Here is a 19,430-nt window from a genome sequence, read left to right as displayed (position 1 = left end):
AGCTCTTCGCCAGAAACATAGGAAAAGGAAAGATCCAAAGAAGGGATCTATATATATAGTTGAAATTTATAGAAAAACAATAGACGAAGACGGGGCTATGTACAATAAGCAGGTATGTTGGTTTGACGCCTTTATGTTTCGAGCCTACGCTCTTTAACGGGAAGGAATAAGAGAAAAGAAACAGAGAGAGAATAAAAACTTGTGGATAAAGCGTCAAGCATGGCCACACACACACACACAAAATTATATATATATATATATATATATATATATTATATATATATATATATATATATATTATATATATATATATATATACAATAATATGTTACATTACTCGATAGTCAAGATAAAACTCTGAGTTTCAGATGCCGAAGTGGGAATCCACGACATCTCTTCGGTTATCTGGCTATTTGAAAACGCTATCTAGCATCTGAAACTCAGAGTTTATTCTTGACTATCGGGTAATATAACATATTGTTGTATAGATAAATTTCCTCTATTTACATAATATTGAGGTCTCTTTCTTTCTTTTGTTATCTTACCGTTTTACCAATATATATATATTCCTGTATTGCAGATAGAGCATGAGTTATCAAACTTGACAGGAACATTCGAAGTTGCGTATTGTGGGTAAGCAAAATTAATACTTTCATTCAAATTTTGTTTATTTTTGGTGAAAATATTCCCGTGTTTATTTTTGCTGTATTAAATATTACAATAAGAATTCTGTACCTGACATCCATAATACACAGGTTCATACGTTCAATGAAATGTTGAGCAGACTAATGTAGATATATAGAGTACAAAACATGTGTGTGTGAATATATATGTAGATGCATAGGTTGTCGTCGTTGTCGTCATCAACACCATCATTACCACCACCATCATCATCATCATCATAATCATCAGTTCATGTCCGCTCTCGACTCTGGCATTGGTTGGACGGTTTGAGAATAAAACGACAGCTCGGAGGTCTGCTTCGTATTCCGATCTCTGTTTTGACAAGGTTTCTACAGCGTTACAGCGTGTACCTCACAACGTGTACCTTACAGCGGGTACCTTACAGCGTGTACCTTACAGCGTGTACCTTACAGCGTGTACCTTACAGCGTGTGCCTTACAGCGTGTGCCTTACAGCGTGTACCTTACAGCGTGTGCCTTACAGCGTGTACCTTACAGCGTGTACCTTACAGCGGGTACCTTACAGTGTGTACCTTACAGCGTGTACCTTACAACGTGTACCTTACAGCGTGTACCTACAGCGTGTACCTTACAGCGTGTACCTTACAGCGTGTACCTTACAGCGTGTACCTTACAGCTTGTACCTTACAGCGTGTACCTTACAGCGTGTACCTTACAACGTGTACCTTACAGCGTGTACCTTACAGCGTGTACCTTACAGCGTGTACCTTACAGCGTGTACCTTACAACGTGTACCTTACAGCGTGTACCTTACAGCGTGTACCTTACAGCGTGTACCTTACAGCGTGTACCTTACAGCGTGTACCTTACAGCGTGTACCTTACAACGTGTACCTTACAGCGTGTACTTACAGCGTGTACCTTACAGCGTGTACCTTACAGCGTGTACCTTACAGCGTGTACCTTATAGCGTGTATAAATAAAGAATATGTAGTAAATAAACAAACGAGCATAGTGCATTTAGTATGTGTTTGTTTGTTTATTTACTACACGTCTTTTTAAGAATAAGACATGTCAAATTTTCCGTTGTCTTCTTATAATTCTGAAAATGTTATGTAACGTACGCACGTCTCAATATGTTACCTATACACACACTCATGCATATATATTTATATATATAAGGAATATTATTCCAAACTTACAGGGAAAAATTCGATTTAGAAATACTAATTCAAATTTCACAAAATATAATCTATATAAATTAGAAACAGCTTTTTTCTAATTTATATATATATATACACACAAACACACACACACAGACACACACTCACAGACACACACACACATACACACACACACACGCACATACATATATATATATATGGTGAGTATCGTTGAAACTAATTACATTTTGTAATATCTTTTTAAAATCCTATTTCAGTTCTGAAAACAATAGCGGAGTATTTACTATTAATTGCACAGTATCACTTATATTTACTAAAGACCAAATTTTTAAACAAGTTTCCGAAACTTTTAAGACATCACAGACTTTGCGTGATTTGGGATTGCAACAAGGGAACACGGAGTTATTTGATGAAAGTAAGTAGAGTGTTTCGTGTCATTTCTATCCTCATGACAATCATCAGTGATTTTATCATCACCATCATCATCTTCATTGTCGTCGTCGTCGTCACCCTCAGCATCATCGTAAATAGGTGATGATATTACACATACATACACACGCGCGCACGCTTACCATTTTTGAAATCAAAATGACATTCCATAAATCAAGAATTTATTTTGCTATTTTCTTCGTTGGAATCTCTACTACTCGCCGCTCTCAGTTGTTTGTTTGCTCCTTTTAATTTTAATTACACAAATTAGTTTAGGCCATAAACGTTTTCTATTTATTCTGCATACGTCTAATTCTTAAAGAATTAAGGTAAGACAACGCAGTGCTAATGACGCTTATGAAGGCAGAAACACGTTCCACATTTGTCCTATTGTTTTGCTTAATGACATGTTAATTCATGAGAATTCTAGCTTTTCTTGGGAGACCAGTGTCCATGATTCTTTCACAAGACCTTCAATCGTGGTAGGCAGGAGAGAAAGGGAGATGCCATCAAACTAAAGATGTGCTCTAAATAATTACAACAGATATTTCTCTTCCACTAATGGCATCCACACTGTCAAGTGCTGGCATTAAACTGGCTGATGTTTTGCTTCTACCAACGAAGGAGGCCATGCTAGGATTTGAACTCAGAAAGTACAGTGCCGGAAGAAGTAAGGCAAAGTACCCTGTCTCAGTCCCATTGCATGGAATCTTGGGAAAGTGTCTTTTACCCCACTGCCCTGAACTGGTACTTTTTATTATCCTGGAAAGAATGAAGGGTGAATGGGCCTCAGCCGGGTTTGAACTCAGAGTTGAAAGAGTCGGAACAAATACTAAGAAGCATTTTGCCGGACGTACTATCAACTCTGCCAATCACTGTCTTCAGGTTTCTTGGGTTATCTCCCCTGTTGATTTGGAGTCGAAATCGTTGCTAGATGTTTATTTAGCTAATTTTGAATCGAGGCTTAATTCAGTAAATCAATAATCTATATAGTGTAATATTTAAAATGCATATTCTCGATAACTTTCTTCATGTTTGCAGTCTGAATTCGTGGCTGTTGCCATTCTCAGATGCTCTCTTGAAACAATTTCGAATGATGACGTATCCCTTCTTCATACGTTCTGGAACAATCGAGCTTGGATATCTAATCACTCGTCATCGGAGAACACAATCTTTCTGTACATAATGTGCTTTTTAAAACATAGGTGATTCCCCGGTTCAAGGGAATCTAGTTGTGTCTCCCCTCAGATTAAACAACTTTCTCGGTGCGTGCTGGTGTCCGTCAAACAGACATCTCTGAAGAGCAACGAGAATCCAAGGAATAACAAATTTGTTCATTCTTAATACATTCCACCAGAATCACTTGTAATATTATATCTTTAGCCAGATTTATGTGGCAACAATTAAAAGAGAAAGTAAGGTCATACATTCTGACCCCCACAACTAATAGAAGTAGAAGCAGGCTGCGCTTAGCTGAAAGATTTACACAATTCGGGGTTTCATAAATATAAAAATGTGAAATTATTGGATCCCTACCCTCACGAGCATAAAACCATTTGGTCATGTGATCATGTCAATTTTGAACTAGAAAACATAACTGACACGATTCCCCCTTAACAAACAGGAATCCCCCCCCCAAAAAAAAACACACCCCTTTTACGCAATTTCGAATAATGATGTAATTTTTTGCAATATATTTCATTTCACTTCTTTTCATCGTTAACAAGTCAACCTTTACACACTTTAATAGATGACAACTCATTTTCATATTAGATTCAAAATGTAAGAAATAAGGAATGCAACCAAACTAAGTTATAAACGTGTGAAATCTTCATTGAAACGTCACTGAAAATTTGAAAATGCATTAAAAGTGCAACGACATTTTAGAAGGAAAATTGAAAGAGATCCACCTTTGCGACTTACCATCAATCGATTTAGAAATAGATTTGAAGGAGATGGAACTGTTCCCAGTGATGACAAGACACTTTCCAGAAGACAACGGACATCGACGAACCCCACAAAGCAATAAGAGTACTAGAAAAATATTGCCACAGTTCAAGGAAATTTATGCGGCAAATGAGTCGTGAGATAGGAATTTCGACATCAGACCATCGCATTTTCAGACCTTATCACTGTAGAAATTACATTCCAAGAAGAGTCCATGTTCGGAATGAAGATGCTCTGGACCGAAAGAGAAGTTTTTGGCAAAATGTACTTGGCAAGATTTATTGAAAATGCTTCTTTGGCAACTAAGATTGTTTGGAGTGATGACACTCTATTTATACCAAATTGTTCGATGTAACCGCTACGATTGTATCGACCTGGGACCTGAGAATCCTCATATTACTGAGTAACACCAAATTAATTTATTAGAAATTACAGTTTGGAACGCCTAATCAAAAGGATTCCTTCTTGATGGTACTGTGACTGGCCCAAGTTATTTGAACTTGATGCGATAATCTGTCATGCCAAGCATTAAAGAGGATGTGGAATTTCATGTCCAAAATTATCAAGATTATTTAATGATCTACCTTTATGAGATTTTACCAAACAGACAATTTGGACAAGAAATTTCAACAGAATACAGTCTGCATTCACCTGATCTCACATCATAAGACTCCTTTTTATGGGGATATTTAAAAGGTAAACGGTTTTACAGTACAAAACGGGAAACAGGCGATGATTTGAAGGTGGACATTGAAAGAAAATGCGCAGAAATATCTAGTGTTTGATGATGCTTGAAATTGCACTACATCACTTTGTCAGCGGAGCTTGGACCGAAAGACCATCAGTCTGGAAACGTTCATAAAATAATTGAATTCTGAAAAGGAAATTTATTTCAATGGAGTTTCCCCAAACTACGATGGTCCTTGGATGTGGTTCCAGTGAAGGTGACATGGTGCCGCCCAACATCTTTGATCAGAGCCGTAGCCACAATTCGGATGGCTATGTGAAGCTGCTGGAGACTGTGGTCAAACTCTGGCTTGAGAAATTTGCTGCTGGAAGGTCATATGTGTGGCTGCAGGATTCGGCACCTTGCCATCCCACTGAAAAGAGTCAGAAGTGGTTGTCAGAGAATGTCTATGACTTGACCAGCCCAAATTTCTGGCCTCCTAATTCTCCCGATTGTTATCCCACGAATAAATACACCAATCTCTCTGCTTGCAACATCTGCTGGCCAAGTTCAAGATGTTCGAAGATATTCCCACGAACATTGTGAAGAACACATACCTCAGTCTGTGGGGCCGTCCTAAGGCAGTGGCAGAAGCCGAGGACGGCCCCACTGTTAACCCCCAGTTATAATCTAGCTGACATTCTTTAATGTTTTAAATGCTTTCATATTTGGATGGGATTTTGTGCTTCCCTTTTAAGCAAGCCGTCAAATTTATCCACAACACCCTGTTCACATACATACATACATACATACATACATACATGCTTACATACATACACACACAAATGCACACACACTTCCACACGTACATACAATCACACAAACACACACACATAAATAGGGTTAAGATCGAAGCTGCATCCTCTTTCACCACATCTGCTTATTCAATTTTTGGGATTCAGTTTGTGGTTGTTATTTTCATTTGAGATCCCTATTAGAGTTAAAAATACAAGGACTGTTGCTTGTGGAGTTATTTTATATATAAAAACATGACGTTCCGAAGATGGTTTGCTAATATTTATTCACCATTACACGTTTCGTTTGATTCTCTCTGTAATAGGACATTTCTCACATGTTTATCAAGCATATGTTTGCATTTTCGGTATCTAAAACACGGCTATAAATTCTCTAATATATATTTCATATTAACATATCTTATTTTTTTTTCAGTGGTCTGTAATGAAAACACTACACCAACAAGCAATGGCACTTTCTATTGGCCAATGACAAAAATAGGGACTAATGTGACGATCCCATGCCATGCAAATGTAGCGACGAGACGCTGGTTCGTTTCTATTGTTTTATTTCGTCTCAAGTTTTGAATGATTATTTTGAAAGGAAGTCTTATGGTATAGTAAATAAAGTACCCAAAGGGATTAAAATGATAGATTTAAGGTCCATCTGTTCAAATCATTTAACACTGATTAAGATCTTGTCATCAAATCTAAGTAGAGACTTCAAACTTGAAATCTTCAAAGTCACAGTCGAACCAGTTCTACTATATGGCACAGAAACCTTGACGTTATCAAAGAAGCTTGAGAGGCGGTTGGATGGAACCTACACTCGCCTCCTTATGAGAGCTCAAAATCTCTCATGGAAGCGTCATCCAACCAAAGTGCAAATATATGGGAAATTACCACCTGTGTCATCTCTTGTGAAAGGTAGAAGAGTCCAGTTTGCTGGACATTGTTGTAGGACTGAAAGCGAGGTAATTTCTCCTCTTCTCCTCTGGAAGCTATCTGCTCGCGATACCAGAGGGCGCACACTCTCCTACCCTGATGTAATCTCCAGAGATACAGGCATCCAGCAACAGGACCTCCGTAATGCCATGATGGACCATGAAGTCTGGCGTAGCATGGTAAATCCCATTGTCTCGACCACGGTCGAACAATGATGATGATGATGCTATTTTACATTTTGTACCAGGATGCGACATAGTCTTGCCTTGGTTACGCTCCCAAGATTTGCTTCGTTGGCGATGTTTGATGAAGTATCGCAACATTTGTTGATAAGATTTCTGATTGTCATGAAATATATGTTAATATATGTTAATATATGTTGGGCAGAAAACACATACCTAAACTCAGCCGACAGTATTTATCATTAATTGTGTTGGTTTCGGGGAAATATTACTTTATATGAATTTATGATTTACTGTAAAGCACACGTTTTGTTACTGTATAGTGGTGAGCGATGAAGGCTCGGATTTCATTCATCATGCTGGTTTTTCTTTCATCTATACCACGCTATTTCGGATACTGTTACTTTCAGGGGCTGAGTTTTATACGAGCGTCGACTGAAAAGCCCATGGTGTGACCAAGATAGTCTCACGGAGTGTGACCAAATATGTTTGTTTTTGAACATAGTTCCATTTGCAGTCAAAATACTTCTTCAGTCCGTGTCCCAATTCTTGGGACACGGATATGAGGTCATCAACGCGATACTGCTTCTTAGCCAAGTATTTTCATATTGGGGGGGGGCAAATGATAGTTGGAAGGGGGCATACCAAGAGAATAGGGAGGCTGATCATCGAGTTCAAAGTCACAAACAGGCACAGTACCCCCATCGATAATGGGACCACTTTGAATATGTCTTTTTCATCCTCCAAAACTGAGGCCATCACCTCCCCTACAGATGAAACTACATTGGCCTTCTTTGGAGGTGAGAAGGGATGTTTCCAATGCAAGGATTGTCTTTTTTCTCTGGACCAACACTTATCCTTCTTCAAATAGATTATAATTTCAAATCACAATCAATCAATGTTTCTCTCACATTCCTATGATATTCATGAAATAAAATTGCATTAACACGTTTGACAACATTTGATATTCATTTTTCAGTTCCTCTAGACAGGCGGCACATTCCGAAAATGCAACAATTCAACATATGACATCACCAAAGTGTTCACCATTCACTGGTGTCTGGCAAGAACCAGACATGACCCAGTGTTACAATACAGAGAGGATCACTCAACAACTAAAGAACATCACAGGTGAAGACATCGGTAAAGGTGAGCGTTTACTCTTACTACAGTATTAGTAGTAATAGTAAGTAATTGTAAGTAATAGGAGCAAGAGAGATATACGTCTGTCTTCCATTACGTATACACACACACACACATACACACACACACACACACACACATATATATATATATATATATATATATATATATAGTGAGAGACAAGTACGGGACAAAATGACAAAAGAAGTTTATCTCCTCCTCAGTTGTCGACTGTTAATTACTCCCTATTTCGAGCTTTCAGCGACAAATCAGGAAAACTTCATAAAACTGCACCATCGAGATTTTTTTTAAATACATAAATTGTGGAGAATCAGTGCTTCAAATGAACAGTCCCCATTCTCCTCTGCCTGTTTGCTCCCACGTGACTATAGGTCATGTTTTCGCATATCTCTCTTTTCTGCACGCGACGTTTACTTAGCTGGACGTCATTTTTTCTCGCCTCTCGACATTTTTTCTCTTCTACTATTTTCTTCTGTTGTATTTATTATATAACTTTCAAAATTTCTTCCAGGCGTTAACCATCACAATGTGTCTTGTCCTAACGGCCATAAATGTTTGTCTACGCCGAGGTTTAGTTTCATTGTTTACTCACGCATTTATTATTTTAATTTATTTAACATTTTACTATTATATATACCCGGCAGTTTTTCAAAATGTATGCGTATATACGTTATGGTGTATATATATGTATATATATATATATATATAATATATATATATATATATATATGTGTGTGTGTGTGTGTGTGTATATATCTATATGTATATATATATATTATGTATATATGTATTTGCGTAAATATTAATTTATATATTTGTATGCGTGTCTATATGTGTGTGTATTTGTATGTTTGTATTTATGTAGATATGCATGTCGTTGTATGTGTGCGTTTCGCCAGTTGAACGAAATTCCTAACATTCCTTAGACATAGGAAATTTCCTTAGACATAGGAACTTTCCTTAAACATAAGAACTTTCCTTAGACATAGGAACTTTCCTTAGACATAGGAACTTTCCTTAAACATAGGAACTTTCCTTAAACATAGGAACTTTCCTTAGACATAGGAACGCGAATCATTTCACACTTTCTACCTCGACCTATTTCCCCTTTCTCTCTCTCTCTCTCTCTCATTTTCTGTTTCTATTTCTTTTATTCTTTTTCCCTTTTTTCTTTCTCCTTTCACTTGTTATTTTCTGATTTTTCTTTTCTTTCTTTCTCCTGTAATAACAAAGTTGTATAAGCATACACTAGGCGGCTTTATGCGTGCGTGTGTATGTGTGTGTGTGTGTGTGCATACGTATATATGCATTTGTATATTTTCAAGTTTGCCTATATATATATATATAATATATATATATATATATATATACATCTGTATATAAAATCTTATCAAAGGGAAATGGAATTTAATTAACATCAATAGCATTTGATCAAAATTTACATTTCCAGTGGTCTAACGTGTAAAAAAAATATATATAACATATATATATATATATATTATATATATATATATTATATATATATATATATAAATGTAACGATGTACCTTCGCCTGTATGTTTTGTGTATATATGTATATTATAGATTTTTCGTATGTGTATGTATTGCTAAATGTGTGTGTATTTTAGCGTGAAAGTTGTTTAAACGGATATATCCTTTAATTTATTATTATTTTTGCAACTAATTATTTACCCTTCGTACTCAGGCTTTTTTCTTCCTACATAAGCTATTTCCAATTAAAGGTTTTCTTCGATTTATATAATATGATTTGAAACTGCAATTGTTATTTCATGCAACCGGCTTTTGTAAAGACCGTCAGTTGAAAGGACCAACGGAACAAAACCATTTCCAAATGTGTTTCTATCAAAGAAATTGTATTTCTTCATATAAGTTTATCTTGCTTCATTCTAAACAAAACTGTCCGACAAACGGGAACGTGAAACTCCGAGTAACAGTTTTTGTGATGTTTATGCTGCCTTTTAATACATGTGTGTGTATGAATATATACTTATGTGTTTGTATGTATATACAGTGATGATTAAAATTATGTCAAGATATGATAAGTCGTATAATCCCTTTTGTTAATCTCTTCCAACCGTTTATCGTTTGAATCCTTTATGGAAACGTGCTGACAGAAGTTATTACTTGAGAGATCTGAGTTTATTATTATATCGTTAAGACTACTCTTTTCCTCACATTTCTGTAGAATGGCTCAGTAGATAAAACGATAGATATATTACTGGTACACAACTCTATCACGTACTGTTGGCGGTTTTAAAATGAATAATCAGTGATGTAATCCATATGGCTGTGTTTCATTGAATGCGAGCAAGTTACCACTCTCAACAGATTATAATGGATGTTGAATCACACCTCCATTGGCTGTCAATATCATTTACAAACACCCACCAACAAGGGTATGTCGTATTCAGCTATAAAGGACCCCATACTGTATAGTAATTCCACCACCACCACCTACTCTTTACTCTTTTACTCTTTTACTTGTTTCAGTCATTTGACTGCGGCCATGCTGGAGCACCGCCTTTTTAGTCGAGCAACTCGACTCAGCGACTTATTCTTTGTAAGCCCAGTAATTATTCTATCGGTCTCTTTTGCCGAACCGCTAAGTAACGGAGACATAAACACACCAGCATCGGTTGTCAAGGGATGTTGGAGGGGGCGGGGAACACAAACATATACAGACACACTCACACACACACACACACACACACACACACATATGTATACATAAATACGACGGACTTCTTTCAGTTTCCGTCTACCTAATCCACTCACAAGGCATTGGTCGGCCCAGGGCTATAGCAGAAGACACTTGCCCAAGATGCCACGCAGTGGGACTAAACCGGGAACCATGTGGTTGGTAAACAAGCTACTTACCAAACAGCCACTCCTGTTTCTGTTAATTCTACAAAGATGGAGGTGCTAACGATGTACAGCAATGAGTAAACAGCTGATGACCTGAACACGTTTAGCAATCTCTGTGCTATATGAAATCGGGGTAGTTTATTAATTTTCATTGATTCATTAATAGTCATGTGACTTAATTTGCATCTTGAATGCGAATGAAAATTTCCCTAAATTTCGTCTTAAATTTTCCATTGCAGAAAATGTTGAGGAGGCTTCAAAAGCCCTCCGCATCATTTCGGAGAAATCGGTGTATTTCAAAGCAGAAGATATTAACTTGGCTGTAGACATTCAAGAGAAAATGGTGCCATTGATATCGAATGTGTCCACAAATATAACACTGAATAACATACTTCCTAGTATCAACGATATGATAGACACACCGGAAGAAATTTTGGTTGAAGCAGAACAATCAAAGAGAACTGGGAAAATCCATATCACATTTGTTGTTGTTAGTAGTGGTGATAGTAGTAGTAGTAGTAGTAGTAGTAGTAGTAGTAGTAGTAGTAGTAGTAGTAGTATGCTGTGCAAATCATATCCATTGTCCCTCTACCAGATCGGAAGCCACATTGAGATTCAGATAGGACATCATTTACGAGACACCCATTCAGACGGGTAAGAAGAATATTTGCCAGAACCTTGCCAGCAGCTGATAGTAGAGCAATACCTCTGTAGTTACCACACATTGTTCTGGCTCCTTTTCCTTTATATAGAGGAAGAATAATTGCATCCTTCCAGTCCTTAGGGATTGCATCATCCCTCCAGACTGCACTAATAAGTTCATGAAGGGACTGTGTGATGCAATTACCACCAAATCAAAAGACCTCAGCACAAATTCCATCCTTTCCAGGTGCCCTACCAAGATTCAATTTACTTATTGATGTCATTACTTCATGTATTGATGGCGATGAGTCTAAGGAGTCAATGATAGGTCTTTGTTTCATAGTTTCAATCACTGTTTCATCCACAACTGACTCATAGTTTAGGAGTTCAGAGAAGTGTTCGATCCAGCGACCTGTGATTTCTGTTGATTTAGTAAACAGAGTGGAAGACTCCTGGGAAAGCAAAGGAGCTGATGTGGAGCTCTTAGGTCCATAAGCTCGCTTTATAAGATGGTAAAGCTTCTTGCTGTCATTTGCATCAGCAGCAGCCTAAACATCACGAGCAAGATCCTCCCACCAAGTGTTCTGCATCTTCCTGAGAGAATGCTGCAGCAGTGATTTTACACTGTAATAGTGGGCAAGTGCTAGACTTCGCTGCACAGTAGACAGTTCTCTGTGCAGCAACACACTGTGGGCATGGTGATTCACCACTAATAGTCGTTGAATTTCAGCATCATTCTCATCAAACCAGACTCTGTGTCTGGCAGTAACATACCCCAATGTTTCGGCTGCACATTGAACAACCTGGTCTCGAAAATCTTCCCATCCTGCAACAGTTTCAATGCTGGACAAGCGAGTCTGAAGCTCTTTCCTAACCACAACGTCATATACCTTGTGGACATTTAGACGGCGAGGAATGCTGACTGGTCCTCTTCTCTCTTTCGCCCTAATCACCATTCGGAACTTTGCTCGCACCAGACTGTGGTCCGTCCAGCATTCTGATCCATGCAATGACTTGACATTACAAATGTCATAAATGTCGCGCTTGCGGATGATGACGTAATCCAGCAAGTGCCAAACTTTTGACCTTGGATGAATCCATGTTGTTGTGTGATCACCTTTGTGCACAAAATGAGTACTTGCAATATAAAGTCCGTGTTCTTCGCAAAGCTCCAGTAGCATGAGACCATTGTTATTCATTTTTCCTACGCCAAAATGTCCTAGAGAGTTCCATGTTTGCCAGTCTGTTCCTACTCTGGCATTAAAATCCCCCAGTAGAATGACTTTATCAGAATTGGGGATTTTTCTAAGTATGGCTTTCAGCTGGGTATAAAAGATTATTTTATCTTCATCACAGCTAGTCAAAGTAGGTGCATAGGCACTTATGAGAGTAGCAAACCGCTTACCTTTCAAGTGCAACCGTAGGGTCATTATACGTTCATTTATAGGAACAGGGAGCTCTTCCAACTTCTTCAGGATATCAGATCGGACTGCAAAACCAACACCAGCCTCTCTGCGCTCCTCCTTCTGCCTTCCTTTCCAAAAAAAGGTGTGTCCGCCTCCTACTTCCTCAAGCTGACCATCACCTTCTATACGAGTCTCTGAGAGTGCAGCTATATCAATTTTATAACGGTTCAGCTCACGAGCGACAAGTGCAGTGCGTGTTTCAGGCCTGCAATCATTCTTGTTGTCCAACAGAGTACGCACATTCCAACATGAAATGTTTAAGTTCCGTCCAGATTTTATAGATAAAAGACTCTTTGTTTTTCGAGCGCAGAGTGGACATCCGTCAGTTGCGCTAAACTGACCAGATATGGAAAGACAGGCAATTTTTGGTTCACCTTTTCTAGAAGCTCCCCGGTCTCCGGGTGAGCAGTGCCCTCTCCAAATGGAGCTGCTCAGACACCCATGCAGCAACCGAATCCTACCGCTGTCTTGGGCGAAAAAGAGACGACTTTATATCTAGCATGGGCCGCCTACGTGCAGGTCGCTGACTACATGCTTCCAACCCGTCAGGTCTGCATGCTTCACCACCTTCCCATCGCCGCAGGACTTCCGAATAAAAAAAAAATATATATATATACTAAAAATGAAGAAAATATATACTAAAAAAGGATAGATATATATAGGAAAAAAAAAAGGTCGGCAATGCCTGTGCAGAGTTTTAGGTCCAATAAGGCTTGCACAACACCTCATAGACCCTCTCCTCTCTATTGACATTATCCAGAGACAAGCCGGAGCAAGATGTCTGGTGCCAATATGTGTCGCAGGCTCAGGGATGTGGGAGCGCCGTGATCTCTAGCACAAACCAAAGATCCTCAAAATGTTCAATGCCATTCCCTGCATATCTGGTTTTATATCAGAGTGACCTTCTCCTTGAGACGTGCTTTAACAAAAGCTGAGGGGCACCTCACTCCCAGTGGTCTTTCGGCACGCCGGACACCACCCCGGAATTTCTACGTACCCGTGCTAACATTTATTGGATGGCCGTTGACTCTCAAGAGGTCCTTCGCCCTTTGACGGGTTTTGTTTTTCATCCCGCAGGGTGTCCAATAAATACCCTCCTCACTAAGCAAGCTTGGTGGGGTTGCCGGTTTGGTCGCCGACGACCCGACCATGCAACAGGTTGTACTGGGTTACATGTTACCAGTAGCACTCAAAGGTGACCTGACATACATACATTTATACATACATACATACATACATACATACATATACACGCACATACATACGTACATATATACATATACACATACATACATACATATATACATACATACATATATACATACATATATACATATATACATACATACATACATACATATACACGCACATACATACGTACATACATACATACATGCATGCATGCATACATACATGGATACATATACACGCATATACATACATACATACATATATACATACATATATACATATATACATAGATACATACATTCATATATACATACGTACATATATACATATATACATACATACATATATACATATATACATACATACATATATACATATATACATACATACATACATATATATATATACACGCACATACATACGTACATATATACATACATACATGCACGCACACATACATACATACATATACAGGCACATACATACATACATATTATATATATATATATATATAAATTAAATTAGAGATAAAACCACTAGTAGGCAAATCAAACAATGAAAAACATAAACCAAACATAAAACTAAACATAATTAATATATTGTACAAAATATATAAAATATAAAATTTAAAACTTAAATTATTTAAATTTAAAATTTTTAATTTATATTTATAAATATTTATATTTTTTAAATATTTTTATAATTTTGAATTAATAAATTTTTAAATTATTATTATTTTTTTAAAAAGAATATATATAACTGTCAAAAAGTATTATATATATATACATAATTAGTCTATCTGTTTTCTATGCATTTTACTATCATCTCTTGTTTCTTGATTACAGGGAATTATAATTATAACCATCGACACCTACTGTATGATTGCAAGAGATAATGCACTTGGTGTTTTATATCTCATCCCGGTTACGATACGCTTCTTTTACATCACATCCACACAAATTCAATGTATATAAATTTAACATAGGCGCAGGGGTGGCTGTGTGGTACGTAACTTGCTTACCAACCACATGGTTCCGGGTTCAGTCCCTGGGAAAGTGTCTTCTACTATAGCCTCGGGCCGACCAAAGCCTTGTGAGTGGATTTGGTAGACGGAAACTGAAAGAAGCCTATCGTATATATTTATATATATTTATAAATTCAGCAACAATTTAGATTCAAATGAATATGGTACTTAATTTAGATGCACCAGAATTTTGTATGGTGTTATCCATAAAAATTTGCGGAGTGATTATAATAAAAAATAAGCAACAAGAATGACTCCGGTAATTTGGTACAATTGTTTCGCACTACAACATTTTATTAAAAGTTTTATTAGTTTTTTTTAATATAAATTGTGTATGATTCTTCTGTAATTCATATGTTTAACGTATGGGGAAATAGCAGATGACAATTGGGGTTATATATAAAACATAAGGGCTTGGGTTACTTTACTTTATTTCATAGAAGTTTTTCTCATTGTATTTCCAGGTTCAAGTTCTGGTAATAAAACAGATGTTGGAACAGCATAGAAGAGAACATAATTAAGAATATAAAAAATTAATGTCTTTGAGAATCTTCTTTTCTTCTTATATTACATTAAACATGCTTGCATAAAAGAGAACTTCATTTTTATCTATCAATACAACACTACGAAACTTAGACACTTTATAAATCGCAATGTACTTTAAACCTTCTTATTTTCTGTAACTCACAAAATCTAACATCATATGGTTTGATTTGTAATTCTATAGATATTTTCTAACTGCCAATTTTCACTACTAATTTTCAATATAATCTTTAACTTTTATTAACGAAGAAATAAATGTGGTTTCTTAATACAATATGTTTTGTTTTTATTTGAAACATCTTTATATTCTACTGTAAGTTCAAATAACGCATGGGGAGAGAGAGACAGACAGACAGTCAGACATACATACAGACAGATAGAGTCATTTCGTCAGTTACTAATTACTCCACTAAAATCCACGCCACCATCTCTTTAGTCATTCGGCCAACGGATAACTGAATAGATGGTAGCGTGGAATTCCACCTCGGCATCCGAAACTCGGAGTTTTATCTTGGCTACCGAATACTTGTCACATATTACATTTACAGATGTATCTCTCTATATATAAAACTTAGAATGTGTGTCTGTCTGTCTGTGTGTGTGTTTCCCTAAAACTTGAGAACTACACAACCAATTTCATTCAAATCTTCACATGTCTTACTTAGGGTACAGGGAGTGTCATCGGCAAAAAATCTTAAATTTTCCCTAGGGCGACCCCACAGCAATATCATATCTTCTCCACTACGATTCCCTAAAACTTGAGAACTACACAACCAATGTCATTCAAAATTTACACATGCCTTACTTAGGGTCCATGTAGTTTCATGGGCAAAAAAGGTCAACTTCTTGCCTAGGGCGAGCCCATAGCAATATCATATCTTCTCCACTATTTCAGTATTACGTGTTAAAAGTGAAACAAAAACATTTCTCTATTTTATGTCAGATACTTTCACTTTAACAATAAAAATAATAATAACCATTGAATTATATGTAGTAATTAATAATTAAAATCAAACTAAAGTATAATATTATCGTAACATAACAAAAGTAAAAATAGTAATTGGTATAAAATTGCATCAATGACTTGAACTTGAATAAGTGGTTTCACATGAATGGGAATAAATTAAAAATAAAATTAGCGTGCAGAAATAGAATAGTGCAGATGAAGCTGTGCTTTTACATTAGATTATCTGCTAAATTAGCTAGCATTAAGTATCTATATGAAGTTTGGCTGTATGTAATATCTGTTTTCTGGAACAGCCGCTCCTACAGAGTACTGCTGTTGGTTTATTTCTTATACATAAAGGACTAAAGCTTCAACTGCTTACTACTTTCTGATTCATCGTAAGGTTTGTTGTTATTATTATTACTGTTTAACTATTGTTATCACGTTTGTTGGTTCCTCGTAAAGGAAACATTGTTGTGTTGCATTTGTTAAATAATTGTAAACTGTAGTCCTCCCCCTTTGGGAGAAGGAGCTTTGGTTATTGTTTAAAAATTGAATTGTGTCCCTGTCTGGGGAAATTGACAATATTTTCACCGTTTACACGGAAGCATTTTTGTTAGAATGCCTTCGATAGAAGAAAGTCATTGAAATTAAAATGGAAGAAATACAGATTGATCACCGACAAAGACGGTGTATCTAGGATAACACCACCAAACGAAATACGAAATTAATTTAAAGAAAAGACTATTGTCTATAAAGTATACAATGTAGAGAAAAAAGATTTGAATACTGGAGGAAAGCACCATCGAAAAGTGTCTAAAAGTGTCTGAAAGATATCTAACTAGAGGCGGTAAATTCGCCACAATAAAAGCAAGGTTTGAGTCAACAGAGCGTGCAAGGGAGAACTCGACTCGAACCTTGCAAAGTGGAAATACTTTATTTTTACCTTTATAACTGGGACGTAGGACCTCCCGGATAAAAATTTAGAATGTCCCCCCCCCTCCAGAAGTAGCGGTAGGCTAGATTGTAGCCACACTTCTATACAAGAGGGAGGTCAAGATACATTTGATCGAAATTGCAAGAGACGGGCCTACAATTCCAGTCTGTTATATATTTTGAGTATTGTTATCACTAGCGATATCAAGATGTAACTTTGTATTTTGTATTTTATGTCTAGATGTATATATATAAATGTACATGTAATATGGACACATATATATACACATATATACATGTACTAGCACTATGACCGTGCAACGACGGGTCATAATGCTAGTATTATAATATATATTATGTGTTATCTCTATATATATAAAACTGAGAATATGTGTCTGTCTGTCTGTCTTTCTGTGTGTTTCCCAAAAACTTGAGAACAACACAACCAATTCCATTCAAATTTTACACATGCCTTACTTAAGGTCCGGGGAGAGTCATCGGCAAAACAATCTTAACTTTTTCCCCAGGGTGACCCCACAGCAATATCATATCTTCTCTACTATTTCAGTATTACGTGTTAAAAGGGAAACAAAGACGTCTCTGTTTTGTAATGCAGATACTTTTATTATAATACTGAAACTATTAAAGTGAAAGAATTATATAACAGGGATGAACCATTAATAGTGGTCAACCTTTTTTCTAGAAGAAGATCCGCTATGGTCTTATATGCTACACCACTGGTTTTCAATTCATATTAATCAAATTAATATTCAATTTTTCACCCTTATTATGTGTGTGTTTGTATTAGCAATTCGTATAAAATTGCATCAATGACAGGAACTTGAATAAGTGGTTTCACATAAATGAGGATAAAATTAAAAGGTTTGTTGTTATTATTATTACTGTTTGACTATTGTAATCACGTTTGTTGGTTCCTCGTCAGGGAAACGTTGTTGCGTTGCATTTGTTAAATAATTGTAAACCTTAACCCTCCCCTTTTCGGAGAAGGGGCTTTGGTTATTGTTTAAAAATTGAATTTTGTCCCTGTTTGGGGAAATTGACATTATTTTCACCGTTCTTACCGAAGTATTTTTGTTAAAATGCCTTCGATAGAAGAAAGTCCAAAAAGGAATTTCGCTACAGCCGTACACTTCTATACAAGAGGGAGGACAAGATCCAATTGATCGAAATTGCAAGAGACAGGCCTACAATTCCAGTCTGTTATATATTTTGAGTATTGTTATCAATAGCGATATCAAGATATAACTTTGTATTTTGTATTTTATGTGTAGATGTATATATATATAGATGTACATGTAATATGTACACATATATATATATACATATATACATGCATAATATATCTACCCATACACTCATACGCACACACATACGGACACACATACATAGGGGAAGGTGTGGCTGTGTGGTAACAAACTACGTTCCAAACACATGGTCCTGGGTTCAGTGCCACTGTGTGGTGACTTGGCATGTGTCTTCTGCTGTAGCCTCAGACCAACATAGGCCTTCTCAGTGGATTTTGTACATATATACAAGCATACATACATATATATACTTGCATACGTACATATTCAGCATAAACACTTTACCACTATAACTAATAACTTTTGGGAACACTTTCAAACCTGCCTTACATTCGAACCGGAATCTCAACGCCCGAGTTTTCCATCTGAAGTTAATCTCTCTCATGGAGCTCATTCAAAAAGGGCAAGTCTGTCGGCCCATACAATGTGACATGTACACAATCGAGTGGCAAAAAGGGGCCTTCCACATGCTCATATCCTGCTTTGGCTCTCAGCGAAGATCAATTCCAATGACA

The 19,430-nt window shown here is 36.7% G+C and overlaps 1 protein-coding gene across 1 annotated transcript; it reads left to right on the top strand.

The window, feature by feature from the left end:
• Positions 1-580: 580 nt before the first annotated feature.
• On the top strand, positions 581-15,670 carry LOC118768651 (the record flags this gene model as incomplete). Its single annotated transcript, XM_036515500.1, has 7 exons — positions 581-633; positions 2,085-2,242; positions 6,101-6,215; positions 7,771-7,940; positions 11,082-11,332; positions 14,987-15,107; positions 15,630-15,670. Coding segments are annotated over 7 exons (909 nt in total), but the record flags the coding sequence as incomplete, so codon positions are not given.
• Positions 15,671-19,430: the final 3,760 nt, after the last annotated feature.

Source organism: Octopus sinensis, unplaced genomic scaffold (genome assembly GCF_006345805.1).
Source record: "Octopus sinensis unplaced genomic scaffold, ASM634580v1 Contig00347, whole genome shotgun sequence".
Lineage (NCBI taxonomy): Eukaryota > Metazoa > Mollusca > Cephalopoda > Octopoda > Octopodidae > Octopus > Octopus sinensis.
Note: the sequence above shows the minus strand (reverse complement) of the source record. Positions and strands in the feature narration are given on the sequence as shown.